Source organism: Labeo rohita, chromosome 4 (genome assembly GCF_022985175.1).
Source record: "Labeo rohita strain BAU-BD-2019 chromosome 4, IGBB_LRoh.1.0, whole genome shotgun sequence".
In the NCBI taxonomy this organism is placed as follows: Eukaryota; Metazoa; Chordata; class Actinopteri; order Cypriniformes; family Cyprinidae; genus Labeo; species Labeo rohita.
In genome coordinates, this window is record NC_066872.1 from 36,828,362 (window position 1) to 36,848,194 (window position 19,833).

The window sequence follows — 19,833 nt, forward strand, 5'->3', positions numbered from 1 at the left end:
GCTCTGTTAATGGAAATGAACACAAACTAAAGCGCACTGAATGTGAGATTAGAGTTCTTCATCCTCTATCTGTTCTTCCTGATAAAACGTCTGTTGATCGACAGCAGGCTGCAAAGTTTTTATTCTGGGAATTAAATCAGATGGAAATCCAAGTACAAGCGGTGACACGAGGGACGACGAACATACAAACATCAGGAAGATGGCAAAAAAGGATGACATTAACAATGTAGCAGATGACAGAGAACTTTGAAAAGGAACTCAGCCTATTGAACTGATGTTTATCCCTTTGAATTTGTCTCATTGTGATTCCCGCCTGGTTCTGTCTGCCGCTCCCCTGTTATTTTATTGTTGTGTCCTCATGTCGTCCTCAGTTTCTAAGCTATTAAATGGCACCCTCAAGCGGACGACAGGAGTTTGTGTGTATGGACACATGAAAATGGCCTTGGGATAGTGAAAAGGACCAAGAAAAGGACAAAAAAAACATACTGACTCACAGACCAGAAAAGTACACACACACTTTCTCTATGAAGGCTCAAAAAAAGCTTTCATTTAGCAGACCGACAACAAGGCCAAGGACGATCCTGCTGATTCAGGACCGTTTCAACAAACAGATAAAGAAATGCATCAAAAAACAAACCGTGTTTGGTTGATTCTTAAAGGAATAGTTAACCCAAAAATAAAAATTTGCTGAAAATGCATACAAAATCAGATGAGGTCAAAAGTTTACACCCTCCTTTGAGAATCTGCAAAATGTTAATTATATTTGACCAAAATAATAGGGATGCATGTTATTCTTTATTTAGTTCTGACCTGAATAAGATATTTCACATTAAAGATGTTTACATATTGTCCACACAAGGAAATAATAGTTGAATTTCCCACAAATTCTTTGGTCTTTCAGCATTTTTGTGTATTTGAACCCTTTCCAACAATGACTGTATGATTTTAAGATCCATCTTTTCACACTGAGGACAACTGAGGGACTCATATGCAACTATTACAAAAGGTTCAAATGCTCACTGATGCTCCAGAAAGAAAAACCATGCATTAAGAGCTGTGGGGTGAAAACTTTTTGAATTTGAAGATGAAGATAAATTTAACTTATTTCATCTTCTGGGAAACATGTAACTATATTCTGTAGCCTCTGAAGGGCAGTAATAATTGAAAAAAATTGACATTTAGGCAAAATAAGAATAAAAAAATCAAATGTTTCTTTTAAGAGCCCCCGGCTCTTAATGCTTTGTTTTTCCTTATGTGAAATATCTTATTCAGGTCAGTACTAAATAAACAATAACATGCATTTTGTTTAATCCCTTATATTTTGGTAAAATAATTAACATTTTGCAGATTCTGAAAGGGGGATGTAAACTTTTGACCTCAACTGTAGATGAGTTTGTTTCTTCATTAGAAGAACAGATTTGAAGAAATTTAGCATTACTTTATTTGCTCACCAATGGATCCTCAGTAAATGGGTGCCATCAGAATGAGAGTCCAAACAGCTGATAAAAAGGTCACAAGTAATCCAAACAACTCCAGTCCATCGAAAAGCTGCATGTTTGTAAGAAACAAATCCATCATTAAGGCATTTAAATGAAAAAGTCCATCCCCTGTCCTCTCACACCAAAATCCACCAACATTTATATTTAGACCTGTTTTGGTTTATAAATGATGCTTGATCTGTGCATATTTCTCTCCTGATTCAGAAGAGATGACTTTTTCACTAAAAACAGCTTAATGATGGATTTGTTTAGTACCTGTCTTGTTTTATCAGCTGTTTGGACTCATTCTGACGGCACCCATTCACTTAAACTGATCCATTGGTAAGTAGGTGTTGTAATGTTAAATTTCTCCAAATCTGTTCAGATGAGGAAACAAACTCATCTGAATCTTGGACAGCCTGAGGGTGAGTATATTTTATCAAGTTTTCATTTTTAGGTGAACTGTTTCTTTAAGAGACGACATAACACAACTGAAAGCAAAAATATGTGCAATTCAAAAACACTTATTTGACGCAAAAAATTTCAATGCCAGAAAAGAGCGACAGGCTTCTGTAAATTCAGAAAATAATTAGTGTTTTGTTATTCGCTGCCCACATTTTCTCCTGGATATGTTTTAAGCGTGTATGCATGAGTGTGTGTGTGATTGACGGTGTATGGTGTTGTGGTGCTGTGTGCGAGTGTGTGGTATTACTCAGCGTGCGTGGGCATCCGTCCTTCAGTGTTATACATGAGCAGCCCATGTGTTGGAAGTCCTCTCAGCAGGATACAATAGAGCGTACCTTTATTTCGGTCTAGTAGATCACACCATGAGCTCCATTACTGTGAGTGCTCTGAAACCAGCAGTGATTGAGTTTGTTTATTCTGTTGACATTTTCAGTGGTGGGAAAATATGATTTCGTTGCTCATTCCATATGTTTTTGGATATCTGGAGAGGGTATTGAGGGTACTGTATTGATCTGAAACTCATTAAGTATGTGAAAGTATATGTTTCTGTGACAGGAAGAGAAAGAGTATATGTTCTGGCCAGGACTGCCTCCCACATTAGCTCCAGGGATTACACAAGCAGATGAGTGGGTGGCATGTAAAAACATAGAGGGGGCTGCCGTTCGACTCCAAATCTAGAATCCCACACCTCTCTGTGTATACAGACACTTGTGAACTCGTTCAACTGTGGGCTTGGATTGGCACAACAGCTGCTGGTGAAGTTTCTTCTTTGCTAACCAGAAATAAATGCAACGAATAAAGATTATGCATTACCATAAATCAATGGATGTCTAAATAAATATGCATAATAAAAATAACATGTTCTCTGATTTAAAATTATTGGACGTTCAACCATCTGTTTTAGCACAAAAACAGACCTGAATTTATCCGAAATATGACTTTTTTCCAATATAGTAACATTGTTATAGTTCATTTGCATTTATTTTATTTCAAGTAACAACGTCTATATAGATTTTATTCAGTTTTAGTTATTTTAATACATTAAAATAAACTAAATAAACATCAAAATGCACTTTGACAGCTATATTTAGCAATATTTAGTTATGTTTTACACTGCTGTTCAAAAGTTTGGGATCAGTAAGATTTTCTATGTTTTTTGAGGAAGACTTTTTTGCTCATCAAGACTGCATTTATGTGAATAAAAATACAGAAAAAACAGTAATATTGTGAAATATTATTGCTATTTAAAATAGTGGTTTTCTATTTTAATATACTTTAAAATAGAATTTACTCATGGGATGCAAAACTGAATTTTTAGCATCATTACTCCAGTCTTCAGTGTCACACGATCCTTCAGAAATCATTCTAATATACTGATTTATTATGAATGTTGGAAACAGTTGTGCTGCTTAATATTTTTTTAACCTGTGATGCTTTTTTCAGCATTCTCTGATGAATAAAATGTTAAAAAGAACAGGGTTTATTTAAAATGGAAATCTTTTTTAACACTGTACAGTACCGTTTAAAGTTCGGGGTCAGTAAATTTTTTCTTTCTTTCTTTATTTGAAGGAAATTAATACTTTTATTTACCAAGGAGGTGTTAAATTGATAGAAAGTGATAGTGAAGACTTCTATTGTTAGAAAAGTTTTATATTTTGAATTAATGCTGTTCTTTTTGACTTTTTATTCATTAAAGAATCCTGAAAAAAGAAGCAGGTTCCCGGCAACACATCTATTTCCAACACTGATAATAAATCAGCATATTAAAATGATTTCATGTGACACTGAAGACTGGAGTAATGATGCTGAAAATTCAGCTTTACATCACAGAAATATGTTTAAATTATATGTTTAAAGTATATTAAAATAGAAACCATATATATAAAGAACATTTTAATCACATTAGGCTAAAATCAGTACATTTTTTATGTAAAATCACTAAATATTTCACAAATACGAATGTTTTTGAAATATTTAAAGGTCCCGACAGGACATGATAGTACGGGGTTAGCAATGCCAAGGTAATGATTTCGATTCCCAGTGAATGAACGGATAAGACGCATGCTATACTTTAAATGCAAAGCTACTGCTGTTAAAGAAAAAGTACACTTTGTCTGAAAAGGCTCAGCCTTGAAATGGACTAAAACGATGTCGGCCTTGTGTCCTTTATTTTGAGAAAGTGGAGGTGCGATACTTGTGTGGGAGGCACTAATTCAGCTACTGATATCGCTCCAGTTCTGCACTCGCTGCGCTCGAGTTCAGTCAGCACAGTCTTTCAACTCCAACTTTCAGCGTGATCCAAACGCACCTGAACGACCGCAACGCGACGAAGTGGACCACAAGGATCCGACGACATGTTAAGAACTGAAAAATGACGGATTATCGTGTTAAACTGAAATAAAAGATGCATTGTAATCTGTCAGACTCCGTGTAGAGCGGCGATGCGCATCGGCAGGTGATGTGGATGCTGACGCGTCGGGGCTCAACTGGTCTCCAAGTGGCGCTTAGAACCTGTGGAAGAACTTTTGCACGGATAGCTTTAAGTAGGAGTCTGAATCATGGAGTTGAGAGACTATCCAAGAAGTCTTTATGACAATTTCAGTATTAGTTTCTATTTAGGCATTTATGGCTTATTAAACACAGATTTGCGAATGAACAAATGGGTCGTTTTAGAGCACAAACGTAGTATTGCTTATTCCAGTGCGTTTTAAAACTTTTCTAGGACATTTAGTGACAACACTTGCCCTTATCGAGTTAATCCGGATCCCGTTGGCTCGTATGGGACTGAGGCACTCATCGCGGTGCCTGCTCCTGCGGAGAAAGATGGCGGAGGCGGAGAGCTCGGAGGTAAGTCAAAGATTCCTTAAGTCATCTATAAAACATCAACGCACGTCCAAACATTCATATATCTACTTCTAAATCGTTTGAGATTCATTCTAGTCGCTTATACGTGTGGTTAAGCGCATGATTGCGTAAAATGACGTGCTGGTTTGGAGGTCAAACAAATCAGTGCCCGGTTATGTGTATGACTATGCAGGCTAAAACCCACAACGATGCGAGGTGAGCAGAACACCGATTTCCCGGGATAATGTCCTGAAAGAGATCACAGAGACCAAACTAAACAGAGAGGTTTATAGGCTATTAATATTTATATTGCGAGTCTAGGTTGCGTAAGGATTAAATAGACACATTAGATGCAAGATTTTGAAGCCTCGAACTTAAATTAGCCTGCAATTTGTAGCTAAACGATGCAGTACGACGATAAAGTTAGTCGTGTGCTTGTTGAATTGAGCAGTCGTTGGTCTTTTAGTCTACTGGGTCATCGAGAGACGGCTGAGCGCTGTCCTTGGTGCTGCAGTATTTTGCCCCCCTCCCCGGCTGATTAGCATATTCACCTTTGCATACCTGATTTTAATGTTGACGTTGTTAACAGGTCACTAAATAACACAAGCCCTGAACGGCAAGGTGAAGAAAAATCACAAGGTGAAAAACATCAAAGAAGTGCCTCAAGCGGCTTCCACCCATCTGTTTTAATTATTTTTCCACACGTTTTTTTACTAAACTGTCCATTTTTTCTCAATTGCGTTTGACATTCATTCATTCATTCATTCATACATTCATTCATTCATCATGCCTCAGTGCCTTTCGTCCATCTGCTTCATTATCTATCTATCTATCTCTCTCTCTCTATCTATTTATACATACAAAACTATTTTTTAAATTAAATTTTCCTTATCTATCTATCTATCTGTCCGTCCATCCGTCCATCTGTCCATCCATTACATGGAAAGATACCCCAAAAAAATCAAATTTAAAAAATGCCTTGTTGCCTTTTATTTTTTTAATTGCTTTTCAATGTTTTCTCTATTTACTGCATAAAAAACAACAAAAAAACATAAAAATATTAATAAATAAAATATTTAAAAAAGAGACAAAAATGCCCAAAAAATGACTACATAACTGTTGATATAATGACAAGAGAATAAAAGAGAAGAAAACTAAATATCATAATGCCCCGTAGTGTTTTTGATGTCCGCAGGTTATAGTGACCCCAATAACGTCATATTTAGCCCCTGAAATATGAACTTACCAGGGAAACCTGGCTAGTTTCGAGTAGCTATTGGGCGGATTTTTGTTGTGAAAACCTGGCAACCCTGCCATAGCGCTAACAACACCAAGGTCATGTGTTTGATTCTCAAGGTGATTAAAGTTGCAATAAGCATTGTTTTAGATAAACTGTCTGGCAAATGCATAAATATATCTATTACATCCAGTAAGTGGTGATGTAGGACGGTGAACCTATTATTATACTATTGTCTCAACCAGCAGCGCCAGCAGCAGCAGCAACAGCACCAGCAGCAGCAGCAACAGCACCAGCAGCAGCAGCAGCAGCGTATTTCCAGTGCACCCTCGTCCCAGTCCTTGCAACCATCTCCACTACCAAAGCCAGTGACATCCGTTCATCATGTTCCTCACCCCCCACACACGCCACACGTCTCCGCGCTTTCTGCCTGTCCGGGCCGAGGCAAGATGGCAAAGCTACTCAACCCGGAGGAGATGACATCACGAGACTACTACTTTGATTCCTATGCCCACTTTGGAATTCATGAGGTAACTGGACAGTTAACAGGTAACAGTTTTACCATCAAGTATCATGCTAGTCTGTTTCTTTAAGGTAGAAAAGAATATCAGGAACTTGTTTCTGCTATAGAACTTTTATCACATGCAGCCGATCGTAAGAACTTAAATATGTCACTGAAACCATCTTCCAATCTCATTCACAAAGAACTGAGAGAACACCTTTGATATCAGCACATGTATAGCATGAGGGTCAAATTGGATCTGTCTGAAGATAAAAGAACAGTTCCTGATACCAGAAAAAAAAGGACGAGAGTAAGATAGTGAGATGGAGAAAGGGAGAAAGAAAAGGAGAGAGAATTAGAGCGGGGGGGAGGTGGTGGTTGGAAAGATGTGTATCAGTTAATCCCAGCAGGCTAAATGGAGACCTGTCTCTATAAAAAGAATCCTGGAGACACTGCGCTTTGTGTCCTATATATTGTCCTCCATAGCCCAGTCCAAGAGAAAAGGTGTGGAAACGAGGGATAAAAGTCATGGACTTGAATTCTCAAACCTGGCCCAGTAAAATATGTATAGCCAAACCGATCAAATGTTTTGGGGTATTAAGACTTGTATGGCTTAATGTAACAAATTATGTCTCTTACTGAAATATGTAGTAGAAACCCCACAAAAGATTTACGTTATTTAAAAAACCACATCATTTTATACATATTTTAGATATATATAGGGAGCCATTATTTCGATGATGTCAAATGGTTGCAATTGGTGAGCTATTAGCACTACCTGTTGCTATTTTTACCGCAACACAACTCGGAAATCACAACTCAGAAGACAAAATACTGATACAATTCCACACTGTACTGCTTTTGGTTGAAATTTTTAGCTGAGGGTCAAAAAATGGGAAGACGTCTTCATTCTACACTTTCTGCCTTTGAGGGTTTTAGCAGACCACAGCTACTGAAAGAGATGATACAGAGATGTAAACATGCTGATGCTTGAAATGACACCGCAGCCACTGAGGGAAGCGGATTTCATTCGATATCTGAGGATACGGCATTTGGTTTGAGCCTATGCTTATATCTTTCACCACCTGTAAGCGCTTTCAGTAGCTGTGGTCATCATATCAGTATTTTATTTTCCGAGCTGTGCTGCAGTAAAAATAGCAACAGTAAGTGGCAGTAGCTCACCGAGTGCAACCATTTGACGTCATCGATAGGGTTGCCAGGTTTTGACAACAAAACCTGCCCAAATGCTAGTCAAAACTATCCCAAAACTAGCCAAATGACATTTTGAGGAGGGTCCCCCAGTAAAAAAAAAATCGCATTTTGGGGGGGGGTAAAATACACATTTTTGGCAGGGTTCCCCTGGTAAAATTTAGATTCACATTACTGGGAGTCGCTTCAACCCGCAAAAACTATCTGTGGAAACAGAGTTGAAGTATCACAATTCTGTGGAAAAAAAACTACAGACTTGGCAACACTGGTCAACGAAATAATGGCAACCCACAGTCCAAAATATGTATAAAACGATGTGGATTTTTAAAATAACGTCAGTCTTTCATGGGTATTCTATTACATATTGCAGTAAGATACATTGTTTAGGTTATATTAAGCCATACAAGTCTCAATACAAAAAAGAATCCTGAAGATACTGCGCTTTGTGTCCAATATATTGTCCTCCATAGCCCAGTCCAAGAGAAAAGGTGTGGAAACAAGGGATAAAAGTCATGGACTTGAATTCTCAAACCTTCCCCAGTAAAATATGTATAGCCATACCGATCAAACATTTAGGGGTATTAAGACTTGTATGGCTTAATGTAACATAAATGATGTCTCTTACTGAAATATGCAGTAAGAGACATCATTTAGGTTATATTAAGCCATACAAGTCTCAATACCCTGAGCTCCCTTTAAAAACTTATTGCATCAGTCTGACTAAAAGTTGTTTTTTTCCCTCTCAATAGGAAATGCTAAAGGATGAGGTGAGGACGCTGACTTACAGGAATTCCATGTACCACAATAAACATATCTTTAAAGATAAGATAGTTCTAGATGTGGGCAGCGGAACTGGAATCCTCTCCATGTTTGCTGCCAAGGCAGGAGCCAAGCATGTATATGGGGTGAGGACTCAAATTACTCATTACAAGCGTGTTTGCTGTTCTACACAATAGCTTTGAGTTCGCAACATTCACAGTACTGCAGATCTGACTTTTTTTTTTTCAACACTTACAAAGTTTATCTATGTATATCGGGAGAGACAGAGTGGGAGAGCGTGCTGATAAAATCGGTAGCCTTTCTGTGTGGTCTGTAGTTAGATAACACTCCACTGATCCACCCACTAGGTCCAGTTTTAGTTGCTTTTTATCTTTTCTATGCCAAAGTATACAACCAAGGTCTCTGATTCTGTCCAGAACACAAATGCCTAGAAGCAGAAAGGTTTCACAAATTCATCGATGTTTAAACTGTAAAAATGCATGCTTTTGGCAGATAGTGATAACATTTATCTTCATTTTTTTTAGAAGATTAAAGCACACGTAGGCTTAGGGTAAGCAAGAATGAGACTGTTCTAGCAGAAAATCATGGCACCAAAATGCAAATACAAGAGAATGGGAATCATATGCATATGCAGTTTGCATAATACCAGCAGGAAACTGGAGTAGATAGCTATGCTTATATTGAGAACAATGACAATATTGTGGTTTAGACACAATATTCCCAGTTGCTTTGTCTATTTTTGCTCTGCCAATGAAAATAATTCCAAACAAAGCCAAAGAATCAGCCATTACATCTCCCAGCAACACACAAAAGCCATGTCCTGGAATATATCAGTGGTTTTGAGTCAACCGGTTGGATAAATGATACAGTGACTCATGCATAAAGACAGGAGTCACTGGCTGTGTTTCTGAATGAATCAGTGGTTTTGAACAAATCGGTTGAGTGAAAGATTCAATGACTAATGCATAAAGCCAGTAGTCATTTGTTTCGTTCCAGAATGAATCAGTGGTTTTGAACAAATCGTTTAAGTGAAAGATTCAATGACTCATGCATAAAGACAGTAGTCACTTGATTAGTTTCCGAATGAATCAGTGATTTTGAACAAATCATTTGAATGAAAAATTCAATAACTCGTGCATAAAGCCAATAGTCATTTGTTTCACTCCAGAATGAATCAGTGGTTTTGAATGAATCAGTTGAGTAAATGATTCAATGACCTATGCATAAAGACAGTAGTCACTTGTTTCATTCCAGAATGAATCAGTGGTTTGAACAAATCGATTGAGTGAAAGATTCAGTGACTCATGCATAAAGGTGATAGTCACTTGTTTCATTTCTGAATGAATCAGTGGCTTTGAATTAATTAGTAGAGTAAATGATTCAGTGACTGATGCATAAAGAAGGTAGTCACTTATTTCATTCCAGAATGAATAAGAGTTTATGAATCAATCAGTTGAATGATGAATCACTGACTCACTCATTAAGACAGTAGTCACTTGTTTAGCTCCTGAATGAATTAGTGCCTTTGAACAAATTGGTTGAGTAAATGATTCAATGATTGATGCATAAAGACAGTAGTCACTTATTTCATTCTAGAATGAATAAGAGTTTATGCATGAATCGGATGAATGAATGAACCACTGACTCATTCATAAATGCAGTAACTTGTCACCACCTACTTGCATAACAATGTAATTTGCAAAAACAGTCAGTGAAACATCACTGCCACTAATACACAGACTGGCAGCCAGTCTGGAGCATGCAAACAAAGACAAGCAGATTGATACAAACAATACATTCCACAAAATATTAATAATAATTCATTTTATGCATGAAAAACTGGCTTGAGTCTGCTAGCAGACCTCTAATATGTATAACTTGCATTAGTTACACCTGTAAATGTAATTATCTTGATAATTATGCTCATGTAACTAAGCTAGTTATCTTTTTTATAGATTGAATGTTCCAGTATATCGGAGTACTCCGAGAAAATCATCAAGTCAAATCACCTGGACAATGGTAAGATTTACACTCCACTGCTCATTCCTGTTAAGGCACATCTCACTGTTTAGATCTGATCTGCATTCATGTGTGGAATAAAAGAGTCATACATTCTCCTGTTGGCAAGTGGAGTTCCACGACACAGGAAGCAGCATAGTCACTTCCTGTAGCTGACACTCTCCTCATGTGGTGTGATGGCAGAAGTTGTTGTTTAGTTGTCCACAGCAGCTCTCATTAACACTGGAGAGCAGCAGGCAAGCGAGAAGCCTGAGTCAGCGTGAGAGAGGAGTCACTGCTGTACACAAACACACACATGCACACACACACACTCACACAAAGGCATGGTAATTGGACATTGGCAACTTGCCTTTTGCTAAATGGGAAAAATGATGAGGATGGGAGAAGGGATAAGAGAGAAAAAATTATAAAGAAACCCATCAATCAACTATAGTTTCATATTGTCTTTGTTATTATTATTTTATGACTAAATACTGGTTTTGTAACCTATCATCCATCTCATCTATTTATCTATTTTTCTGTGCATTTTGCAGTTATTACCATCATTAAAGGGAAGGTGGAGGAGACCGAATTGCCGGTGGATCAGGTGGACATCATCATTTCAGAGTGGATGGGCTATTGTCTTTTCTATGAGTCTATGCTCAATACTGTCATCTACGCCAGGGACAAATGGCTGGTCAGTTTGTGTGTGTGTTGGCTGTCTCAAGGCCAAGGTTATGTGACTAATTAGAATGTGAAGCATGTGTCCATGCTGAAAATTATCATTTATAATGGGAATGAGTGGCTAGTCATTGGGCTGCTGATAAATGTCTACCACTGAATGACAATTTGGTCCAGAGGACAAGTGGCTTGTTAGACATTTTTATGGAGCCATTGTGTTAGTGCCAGAGCATTGTTTCACCCTAGGGTTATTTTTATGGTGCATTTAACAGGAAGGAAAAGAAAGAATGATGGGAAGCCACTGGAATGATAGGACTTTAATTACGCATATGCCAGGAACGCATTTTTGTAAATTAAAATGTTATATGAGGGTAGTTTCAGCAGTGTCATTTAGTGTTACAAGATATAATTCATCTAAAACTATTTAAAAGATTAATAATCAATTTCTTTTATTATTTAATAATAATAGTTTAATTCTCTTTCCAGTTAGTTTAATAATTATATTATATTATGACAAGATATAATTAATCCAAAACCATTTAAAAGACTAATAATCAATTTCTTTTATTATATAACTATGATAGTTTGATTCTCTTTCCAGTCATTTTAATAATTATATTACTTTATATTATACTATTACATCATACTATTAATAATAATAAATTGAACATTTAAAACTATTTAAAATATTTTAGATGAAAATTATAGATTATTTAATAGAGATAATTATTTTTATATTACATGTTGTATGACCCCTTTTATAATGGTAATATTTTGAAAAATTCTAACTATTTAAAAATATTTTTTCACCTATTATTTATACTACTACCAATAATATTGTTTGAATTCTAATTTAAAACTATTATATTACATTAATTGTTGATTTATAAGAAAACAATTTGATATTCTAATTAAAACTATTTAAAATATGTTAAATAATATATTTATAATTACTATAATATATTATTATTGTTTTATGACCTTATGACCTATTTGAACTTTCAAAAAATCTAATTTAAAAATATATTATATTATATTATATTATATTATATTATATTATATTACTGCGTTCTATTACCTTATTTATGACCTATTATTAATACAAATTATAGTAATATTTTTGAAATTTCTATTAAAATATTTTAAATAATTGTTTTTATAATTACTAAAATATTACTAAAATATATATTATATTATGTTATTATATTACTGCATTTTATGACTCTATATATGACCTATTATTTATACTAATGATAGTAATATTTTTGAAATTCTATTCAAATACTTTTATATATATATATATATATATATAATGAAATATTTTTATATATAATATTTTTTTATAATTACTAAAATATTACATTATATTATTGAGTTGTATGACCTTATATTATATTATAATAAATTATATTATATTGTGTTTTATGACCTATTTTATTTATAATAATTATAATATTTTTTTGAAATTCTAATTTAAACATTTGAAGTTCAAAGTATTTAAAATATTTTAAGTAACATTTATATTTAACATTATATTCTATTGTTATTATATTATATTGTTATTATATATATATATATATATATAAAATATTATTAACATGTTTTATGACCTTATGATCCATTATTTATAGTAATATTAATATTTGAACTTTCAAAAAAATCTATATATATTATATATGACTTTTGTATGACCTATTATTTATCTAATATTATAGTAATAATAATATTTGAACTTAGATAAATAATTAATTAATTAAAATATTTTAATGTAAAAAATATTATATTAAATTATATGTTGATTTATGAGAAGAAGAATATTTTGAAATTCAAATTTATTAAAAAGATTATTATATTATATTATATTATATTATATTATATTATATTATATTATATATTCATATGTTGTATTTTTTTAATTCCTCTTGAAAAATACAAAAATAAGTTGGCCATACACCCATTAATCTTTTTCAGATGTGATATCTGTAGATTCTCTTTCCTGTTTCAGAAACCTGGTGGTTTCATGTTTCCAGACAGAGCGACATTGTATGTGGTTGCCATTGAGGATCGGCAATACAAAGACTTCAAAATCCACTGTGAGTACACACACACACACACACACACACACACACTTACTTAGAGCCAACAGGTACTGTATAAAATGAACATTTAATACTGTATCCTTTTCTCTTTCTGGACTGTGCCTTGATCTGTGTCTCATTTTGGATCCCTCACTTTTATTTAGCCTAAAGAATACATTAAAAACACTAGGAAAAATTCCTGTTAGGTTTCATTACTCCCCCGCAGCAAAAGGTTTGCTTTTTCTCCATCCCTTTCACTCCCTCCTTCTTGTTTTGGATGGAAGTGTGAGATTCGCCTCGGCCTAACGCTCATGTGAGGGGATGTAATCAAATGCTGCCAGACACAGAGGAGGCAGGAGTCTATTTTAGGGCCAAATGAAGCCGACCAGACACAGCCAGACAGATTTTCTACTTTTCAGGCATATATGAGTTATAAAATGTCTTAAAAATATATTTTCTCTATGCTTGCAGGGTGGGAAAACGTCTATGGTTTTGACATGACGTGCATTCGAAATGTTGCTATGATGGAGCCCCTGGTGGACATAGTAGATCCTAAACAAGTCGTGACCAACTCCTGCCTCATTAAGGTACCAGTATGTGCTCTATACGTGTGAATACGCGAGCCAGATCTGATCTGAATCATAGTACTGATTGACTGAGCGATAGGCTACTTTTGAACACATGTACCGTGGGCGTCACATGACAGAATAATTCGCAGTAAAGAGCCGCCTATGACAGCGTGGTAACGTGTGCTCATCTCAACACATGCACAAACACCAATCATTCATTTAAATTAGCCAAGAGATACGAGTCCTAATGGGATATAATGCTAATAATATCATCATGTAGGTAATTTGAAGCCTCATCCTGGAAAGAAAGATCACAAATAAGATTTTAGATCTTAATTATTTCTCCTAAACAGGAATGAGATTAAATTCATAATATAATATAATATAATATAATATAATTAATTTGGCATTTAAATAATAATTATTTTTTATATTTCATTTACTCTAATTTAAAAAAAAAAAAAAAAAGTTATTTCTATATTTTATTACTAAATTTATGATTTTTTAATATTTGAATAATTACCATTACGTGTTCAGGTCTTGAAATTACACTTTTAAAATGCACTCAAATAAGGTATTAAAATAAGAAAAATCATTTTATTGCTTATTTGAAATAATTTTAAGCCATTTTCAAATAGCAATTTCTACCCAATAAAATATTTTAAAACCTGACAATAATTTTTTTATGGAAAAAGTTTATATTTATTAAAAAAATTAATTTAAGAATTTTATTAATATTTCAAAAAGTTTTTCAGGTCTAGAAATCACACTTTTAATCTCATAAAGTATATTAAAATAATAAGAAATATTTATAATAATAATAAGATTTTTTTTAGACATTATAGCTTATTTTTAGCTTGTTTCATCTTATTTTAAATCATTTTAAGGCAGTTTGCAAATAGCAGTTTGTCCTAGACAAAGATTTTTATAACTTCACATAACTAGAAAAATGTATGTTTATTCCAAAATCTTCCATGATCTTTCAAAATAATATAATATAATACAATATAATATAATATAATATAATAATTTTAGTAATTATTGTAATCATATAGTATTTAATAGTAAATTGGATGTTTTAATATATTTAAAAAAAGGTAAAGTTTGTTTACAATTTTAATTAATATATAATATAATATAATATAATAATTTTAAATAATTATGTAATTATTATTTAAATGACACATTATCTAAAATCTTTTTAATTTTTAATACTGAAATAGTAATTTTAATATTTAAAATGTTTACATTTTTAAAAAAATGTTATATAATATATAACTTAATATAATATTATATTATACATCATTTTAAATAATTATTGTAACAATTATTTAAATGACAATATTATTTAAAATCACTTTATTTTTAATAATAAATTTGTTGTTTTATAAATATGTAATATAATATAATTTTAAATATTTATGTAATAATATCTAAAATCCCTTTAATTTTTACTAGTAAATTAGTTTTAATATTTTTTTTTAAAATGTTATATTTAAAATATATTTAAATATTAAATTAATATAATATAATAATTTTAATTAATTATGTAGTTATTATTTAAATGACAATATTATCTAAAATCACTTTCATTTTTAACAGTAAATTAGTTGTTTTAATAAAGTTTACATTTTTAAAAACATACAATAATATAATATAATATAATTATAAATAATTAAAATCATTTTAATAATTTTAATAGTTTTAATAGTAAATTTGTTGCTTTTATATATTATTTTTAATTGCTTAAATTAAAAAAATACATTTATTCAATGTAATAATTAAAAAAGGTTTAGATTTATTGCATGTCACATCACAAGACACTGGTTAAATTGTAGCATAATTACTTTAAGAAAAAAAAAAAAATCATACATCTCAATGTTTTAAGTTTTGTTTCAAGGTTTCAATTTGATCTAGATACCAAAGTTTAATAATAATGGTAATAATAAGAATTATCTTAGTATTAATTCTCAAAGCATCTGAGCTATGATATCTATATTACCATGTGTTACTGTATTTCAACAATTGTCTCAATTTGTCTGAGAAAAACATCTGAAATAAAGTTAATAAATTTAACTTTGTCTCATGTAAGAATCCTGAGCTCTAAAAGAGCAAACTATGAGCAATAAAATCATTTTGCATGAGCACGTTTGTGATCTGTTTGACAATGAAGACATATTGAATATCAAAAATGTCAAAAGAAAAAGAGACAATGTAGGGGATGGAGAGAAAGCTGGATAGCCGGCAGCAAACGAAAGAGAAAGAAAGAACGAACGAAAGAGAAAGAAAGCAGAACAGAAAGAGAAGGCCATGCTTTCAACAAGGCTCTGAATCACCTGGGGGATCAAACTCTTTGAAGAGCAGAATGATTTGGGCCTCTTTGTGAGGTGTATTAAATGAAAGGTTGAACTGAACGAATAAAAGGGTCAATGCTGCTACTGATCTGTTGTTCGCACAAAGAGTAATAGGATCTTTGTTCACCAAGGACGATGCGTGTGCCAACTCCTCTGCTTATACAAGCACCAATATGACCACATCCAAACAATAAAGTCTTTGAAACTTGAGATGTGTGGGTTAAGGCTATATGACATAAACTGCATTACACTTCAAGCGTACAGTAGATCACAGCTGAAGTATCATCAAAGGACTGTTAGTGCAAGTATATGCGGGTCAATCATAATCATAAACGTTGCTTTCAGGAGGTGGATATCTACACGGTGAAGCCGGAGGATCTGACGTTCACCTCGGCCTTCTGCCTGCAGATTCAGAGGAATGACTACGTTCATGCTCTCGTCACGTACTTCAATATTGAGTTCACCAAGTGTCACAAGAAGACGGGATTCTCTACAGGTGTAGCCATAACTTATTCTTTATCTTATTATCTTTCACAGATAAATTTTGTACTAACTGTACGTTCCCTTCAAGCCCCCGATGCTCCCAGCACTCACTGGAAGCAGACGGTGTTTTATCTGGAGGATTATTTAACGGTGCGGAGAGGGGAGGAAATCCTGGGCAGCATCACTGTGAAGCCCAACGAGAATAACGAGGTGAGGCTGTAGATGGAGATGGGGAGGAATCAAATGATTAAAACAGTGGTTCTCAACCTATTTGACCCAAGGCCAACCATTGTTAAAAACAATATTTGAGGGTTCCCCCTGGTATTTCTCGTACTTCTGCTGTCACAACAAAGCTGTGTATTTTTAAGCTTTTTTAATTTACACTAACTTGATAAAATAATATTATAATGATTAAATTAAATAATTATTAATAATTATAATGCAATTCCAGAATTTTCGGAACTGAATGTTCTTCGGGGTTTATACTTTTCATAAGACTTTTTTAGTTGTTTGTGATTACAGGTTTTAAAACTTAAGTTTTTAAAATTATATTTCATTCACAAATAGCAATTTCTACTGAGAACTTGACATAGCTAGAAAAGTATGTTTATTACAAACTTTAAGACTTTTTTTAGGTTATAAATTACACTAAAATAACCCTAAAATAAAAGGTATTAAAATAAGAAATACATCTTCATTTTAGATGCTTATTTTAAATAATTTTAAGCACTCGTGCAAATAGTAATTTCTACCCAATAAAATAATTTAGGACTTGACATAACTGGAAAAAAAATAAAAAGATAAATAAAATAAATAAATAAATAAATATATATATATATATTATATACATGACTCTTTTTTAGGTTTTATTCATTCCCGTGATTTTTTTAGGTCTTTCTTTCATTATAACAAATTACAATATCATTAAAAAATAGCTTTAGCTTTAGCTTGTTTTGTCTTATTTTAAATCAATTTAATCAAATTTTCAAATAGCAATTTCTACCCAATAAAATTATTTAGAACAATTAGACATAACTAGAAAAAATATACATTTATTTATTTCAAATGTCCATTGCCTTTCTTTTTTTTTTCTTAGATTTCATTAATTCCAATAAATTTTTCTTAGGTCTGGAAATCACACTTTTAGATTTTCTTATATAGTATAACAAATTAAAATAATATATTTATTTATTAGATTTTAAAATATTATTTAAAATATTTATTTTACCCAGTAAAATAATTTAGAACTTGACATAACTGGAAAAAATATATACATTTACTAAAAATGTTCCATGACTTTTTTTGTTTTTTCAATTTTTTTTCTCATGATTTTTTTAGGTCTATAAATCACACTTTTAGATTTTAATCATACAGTATAACAAATTAAAATATTATATTTAAAAAAAAAAAATTAAATTACATTTTTTAATTAATTATTTTAAGCAACCTCGCAAAGAGCAATTTATTCCCAATACATTTATTTAGAATTTGGCGTAACTGGAAATATATATATATGAAATATTTTCCATTATTTATTTATTTTTATTTAGAAATCACAGATTTAAAATTTTCTCATACAATGACAAATTAAATTATTATATTGTTTTGTTTTATTTTACATCATTTTAAGACATCTCGCAAGTGCAAATTTCTATCCAATAAAATAATTTAGAACTTGACATAACTGGGAGAAAATATATGTATTACAAATTATTATTATTATTTTTTTTTTTTTTTTATTGCATCTTTTTATGAACAATTCAATTATTTTAAATGATTTTAAGCTAGTTTCCAAATGCAGTTTCTGCTAGACAAAATATCTGAATAACTTGACATAACTAGAAAAAAATGTATATTTATTTTGATTCTGATAAAGATTTTCCACATTTCCAAGAAATACCTCTTCATTTTACTACGTTTTTGCCTATTTTTAGCTTTTTAAGCCATCTTTTGTCCCCCTTACAAGTGTTCTGAGGCCCCCTAGTGGCTCCCAGGCCTCTGGTTGAAAACCACTGGTTTAGAAAAACAAGAAACAAGACAAAAAAAAAAAAAAAAAAAAAAAAGTACTGAAGTAGCCAAATTTGCTTTTTTCCAGCGTGACTTGGACTTCACCTTTGAGCTGGATTTCAAAGGACAGCTCTGCGACGCAGCCATCTCCCACGACTACAAGATGCGGTAAAACTCGAGCGGCATCCTGAGCCGGGCCACCGTTTCCTGTGGAGATTCGGCGGAGAGACAAAACCTGCCTCTGTCTAGATCAGAGAGGCTGCTGAACTGCAGGACCCGTCAGTGATGTCATCAGTGCGAGTCCAGCACTAAAAGCAATAGTGTCATCACGTGTCACGTTCTTAAATGCACATAGAGGATAGACTGTGAAAACATCACTCTGAATGTAAGCGTTAACGAGTCTGAGAATGTCAAACGCTTGTGTTTATTTAACCTTATAAGATAGGAAAGTGTTACTGAACAGTATATGCCAATGTGAAATCGTACAATAGGGCCTCATCGAAAACAAAGGCTTCATGAAAGAGCATGAATGGCATTATTTTCATTTCATATTTGATGTTTTGCTATTTAAGTGCTTTTATTGTGTTATATTTATTGGGTTAGTGTTGAGTTGTTTAATATAGTGGCATGTTTTCTGCCTTTGCTTTATTTTAATTCAGGTTTCACTCAAGATTTTTCTAAAGAACCTCTAAGAGCAGCTACACTATTTTAAGTCATTCTTATCAAAACCAGGACGAACAAGATTTGTTATTTTAGTGTAACATAATATGACAGTTTTAACTTAAGAATATTTTTGGTTTCGTGTTCTCGGTCAATCGTCAGGTCATTGTCACAGAGCCACCTTTGTGTAAAACGATCCCAGAGCAGTTCAAATGAAGACAACAAATGAAGCACAACATGTTTAACAGTGAAACCAGCCAATGATCTTCCCTCAATAAAATATCTGAAGATTTTAGTGCTTCATGTTGTTGTCATCAACTGAACTGTCTCTGTGAATAATAAGTGAAATGCTTCTTGGGAATGAGGTTTTACTGGCCAGTTTGAAATCCAGGTTTCATGTTGCTAGCTGGGTTGAATGAGGCTATTGCGATGCTAAATAAATGGGAAGTAACAAGTATTTTCTCCTGACTGACTTTGTTTTCACTTAC

General features: G+C 32.8%; 1 protein-coding gene across 2 annotated transcripts; it reads left to right on the forward strand.

The window, feature by feature from the left end:
* The first annotated feature begins 4,183 nt into the window (after positions 1–4,183).
* prmt8b (protein arginine methyltransferase 8b) lies at positions 4,184–19,799 on the forward strand. 2 transcript variants are annotated; one of them, XM_051107274.1, is made up of 10 exons: positions 4,184–4,790; positions 6,270–6,554; positions 8,485–8,640; positions 10,471–10,534; positions 11,068–11,210; positions 13,200–13,287; positions 13,744–13,859; positions 16,541–16,691; positions 16,767–16,888; positions 18,774–19,799. In XM_051107274.1, exons 1-10 carry the CDS (start codon positions 4,722–4,724, stop codon positions 18,855–18,857), a joined length of 1,278 nt encoding a protein of 425 aa, XP_050963231.1. In that variant the 5' UTR covers positions 4,184–4,721; the 3' UTR covers positions 18,858–19,799. The 2 variants fall into 2 exon arrangements, with proteins under 2 accessions (XP_050963231.1, XP_050963232.1); XM_051107275.1 differs by having other exon boundaries at positions 6,273–6,554.
* Positions 19,800–19,833: the final 34 nt, after the last annotated feature.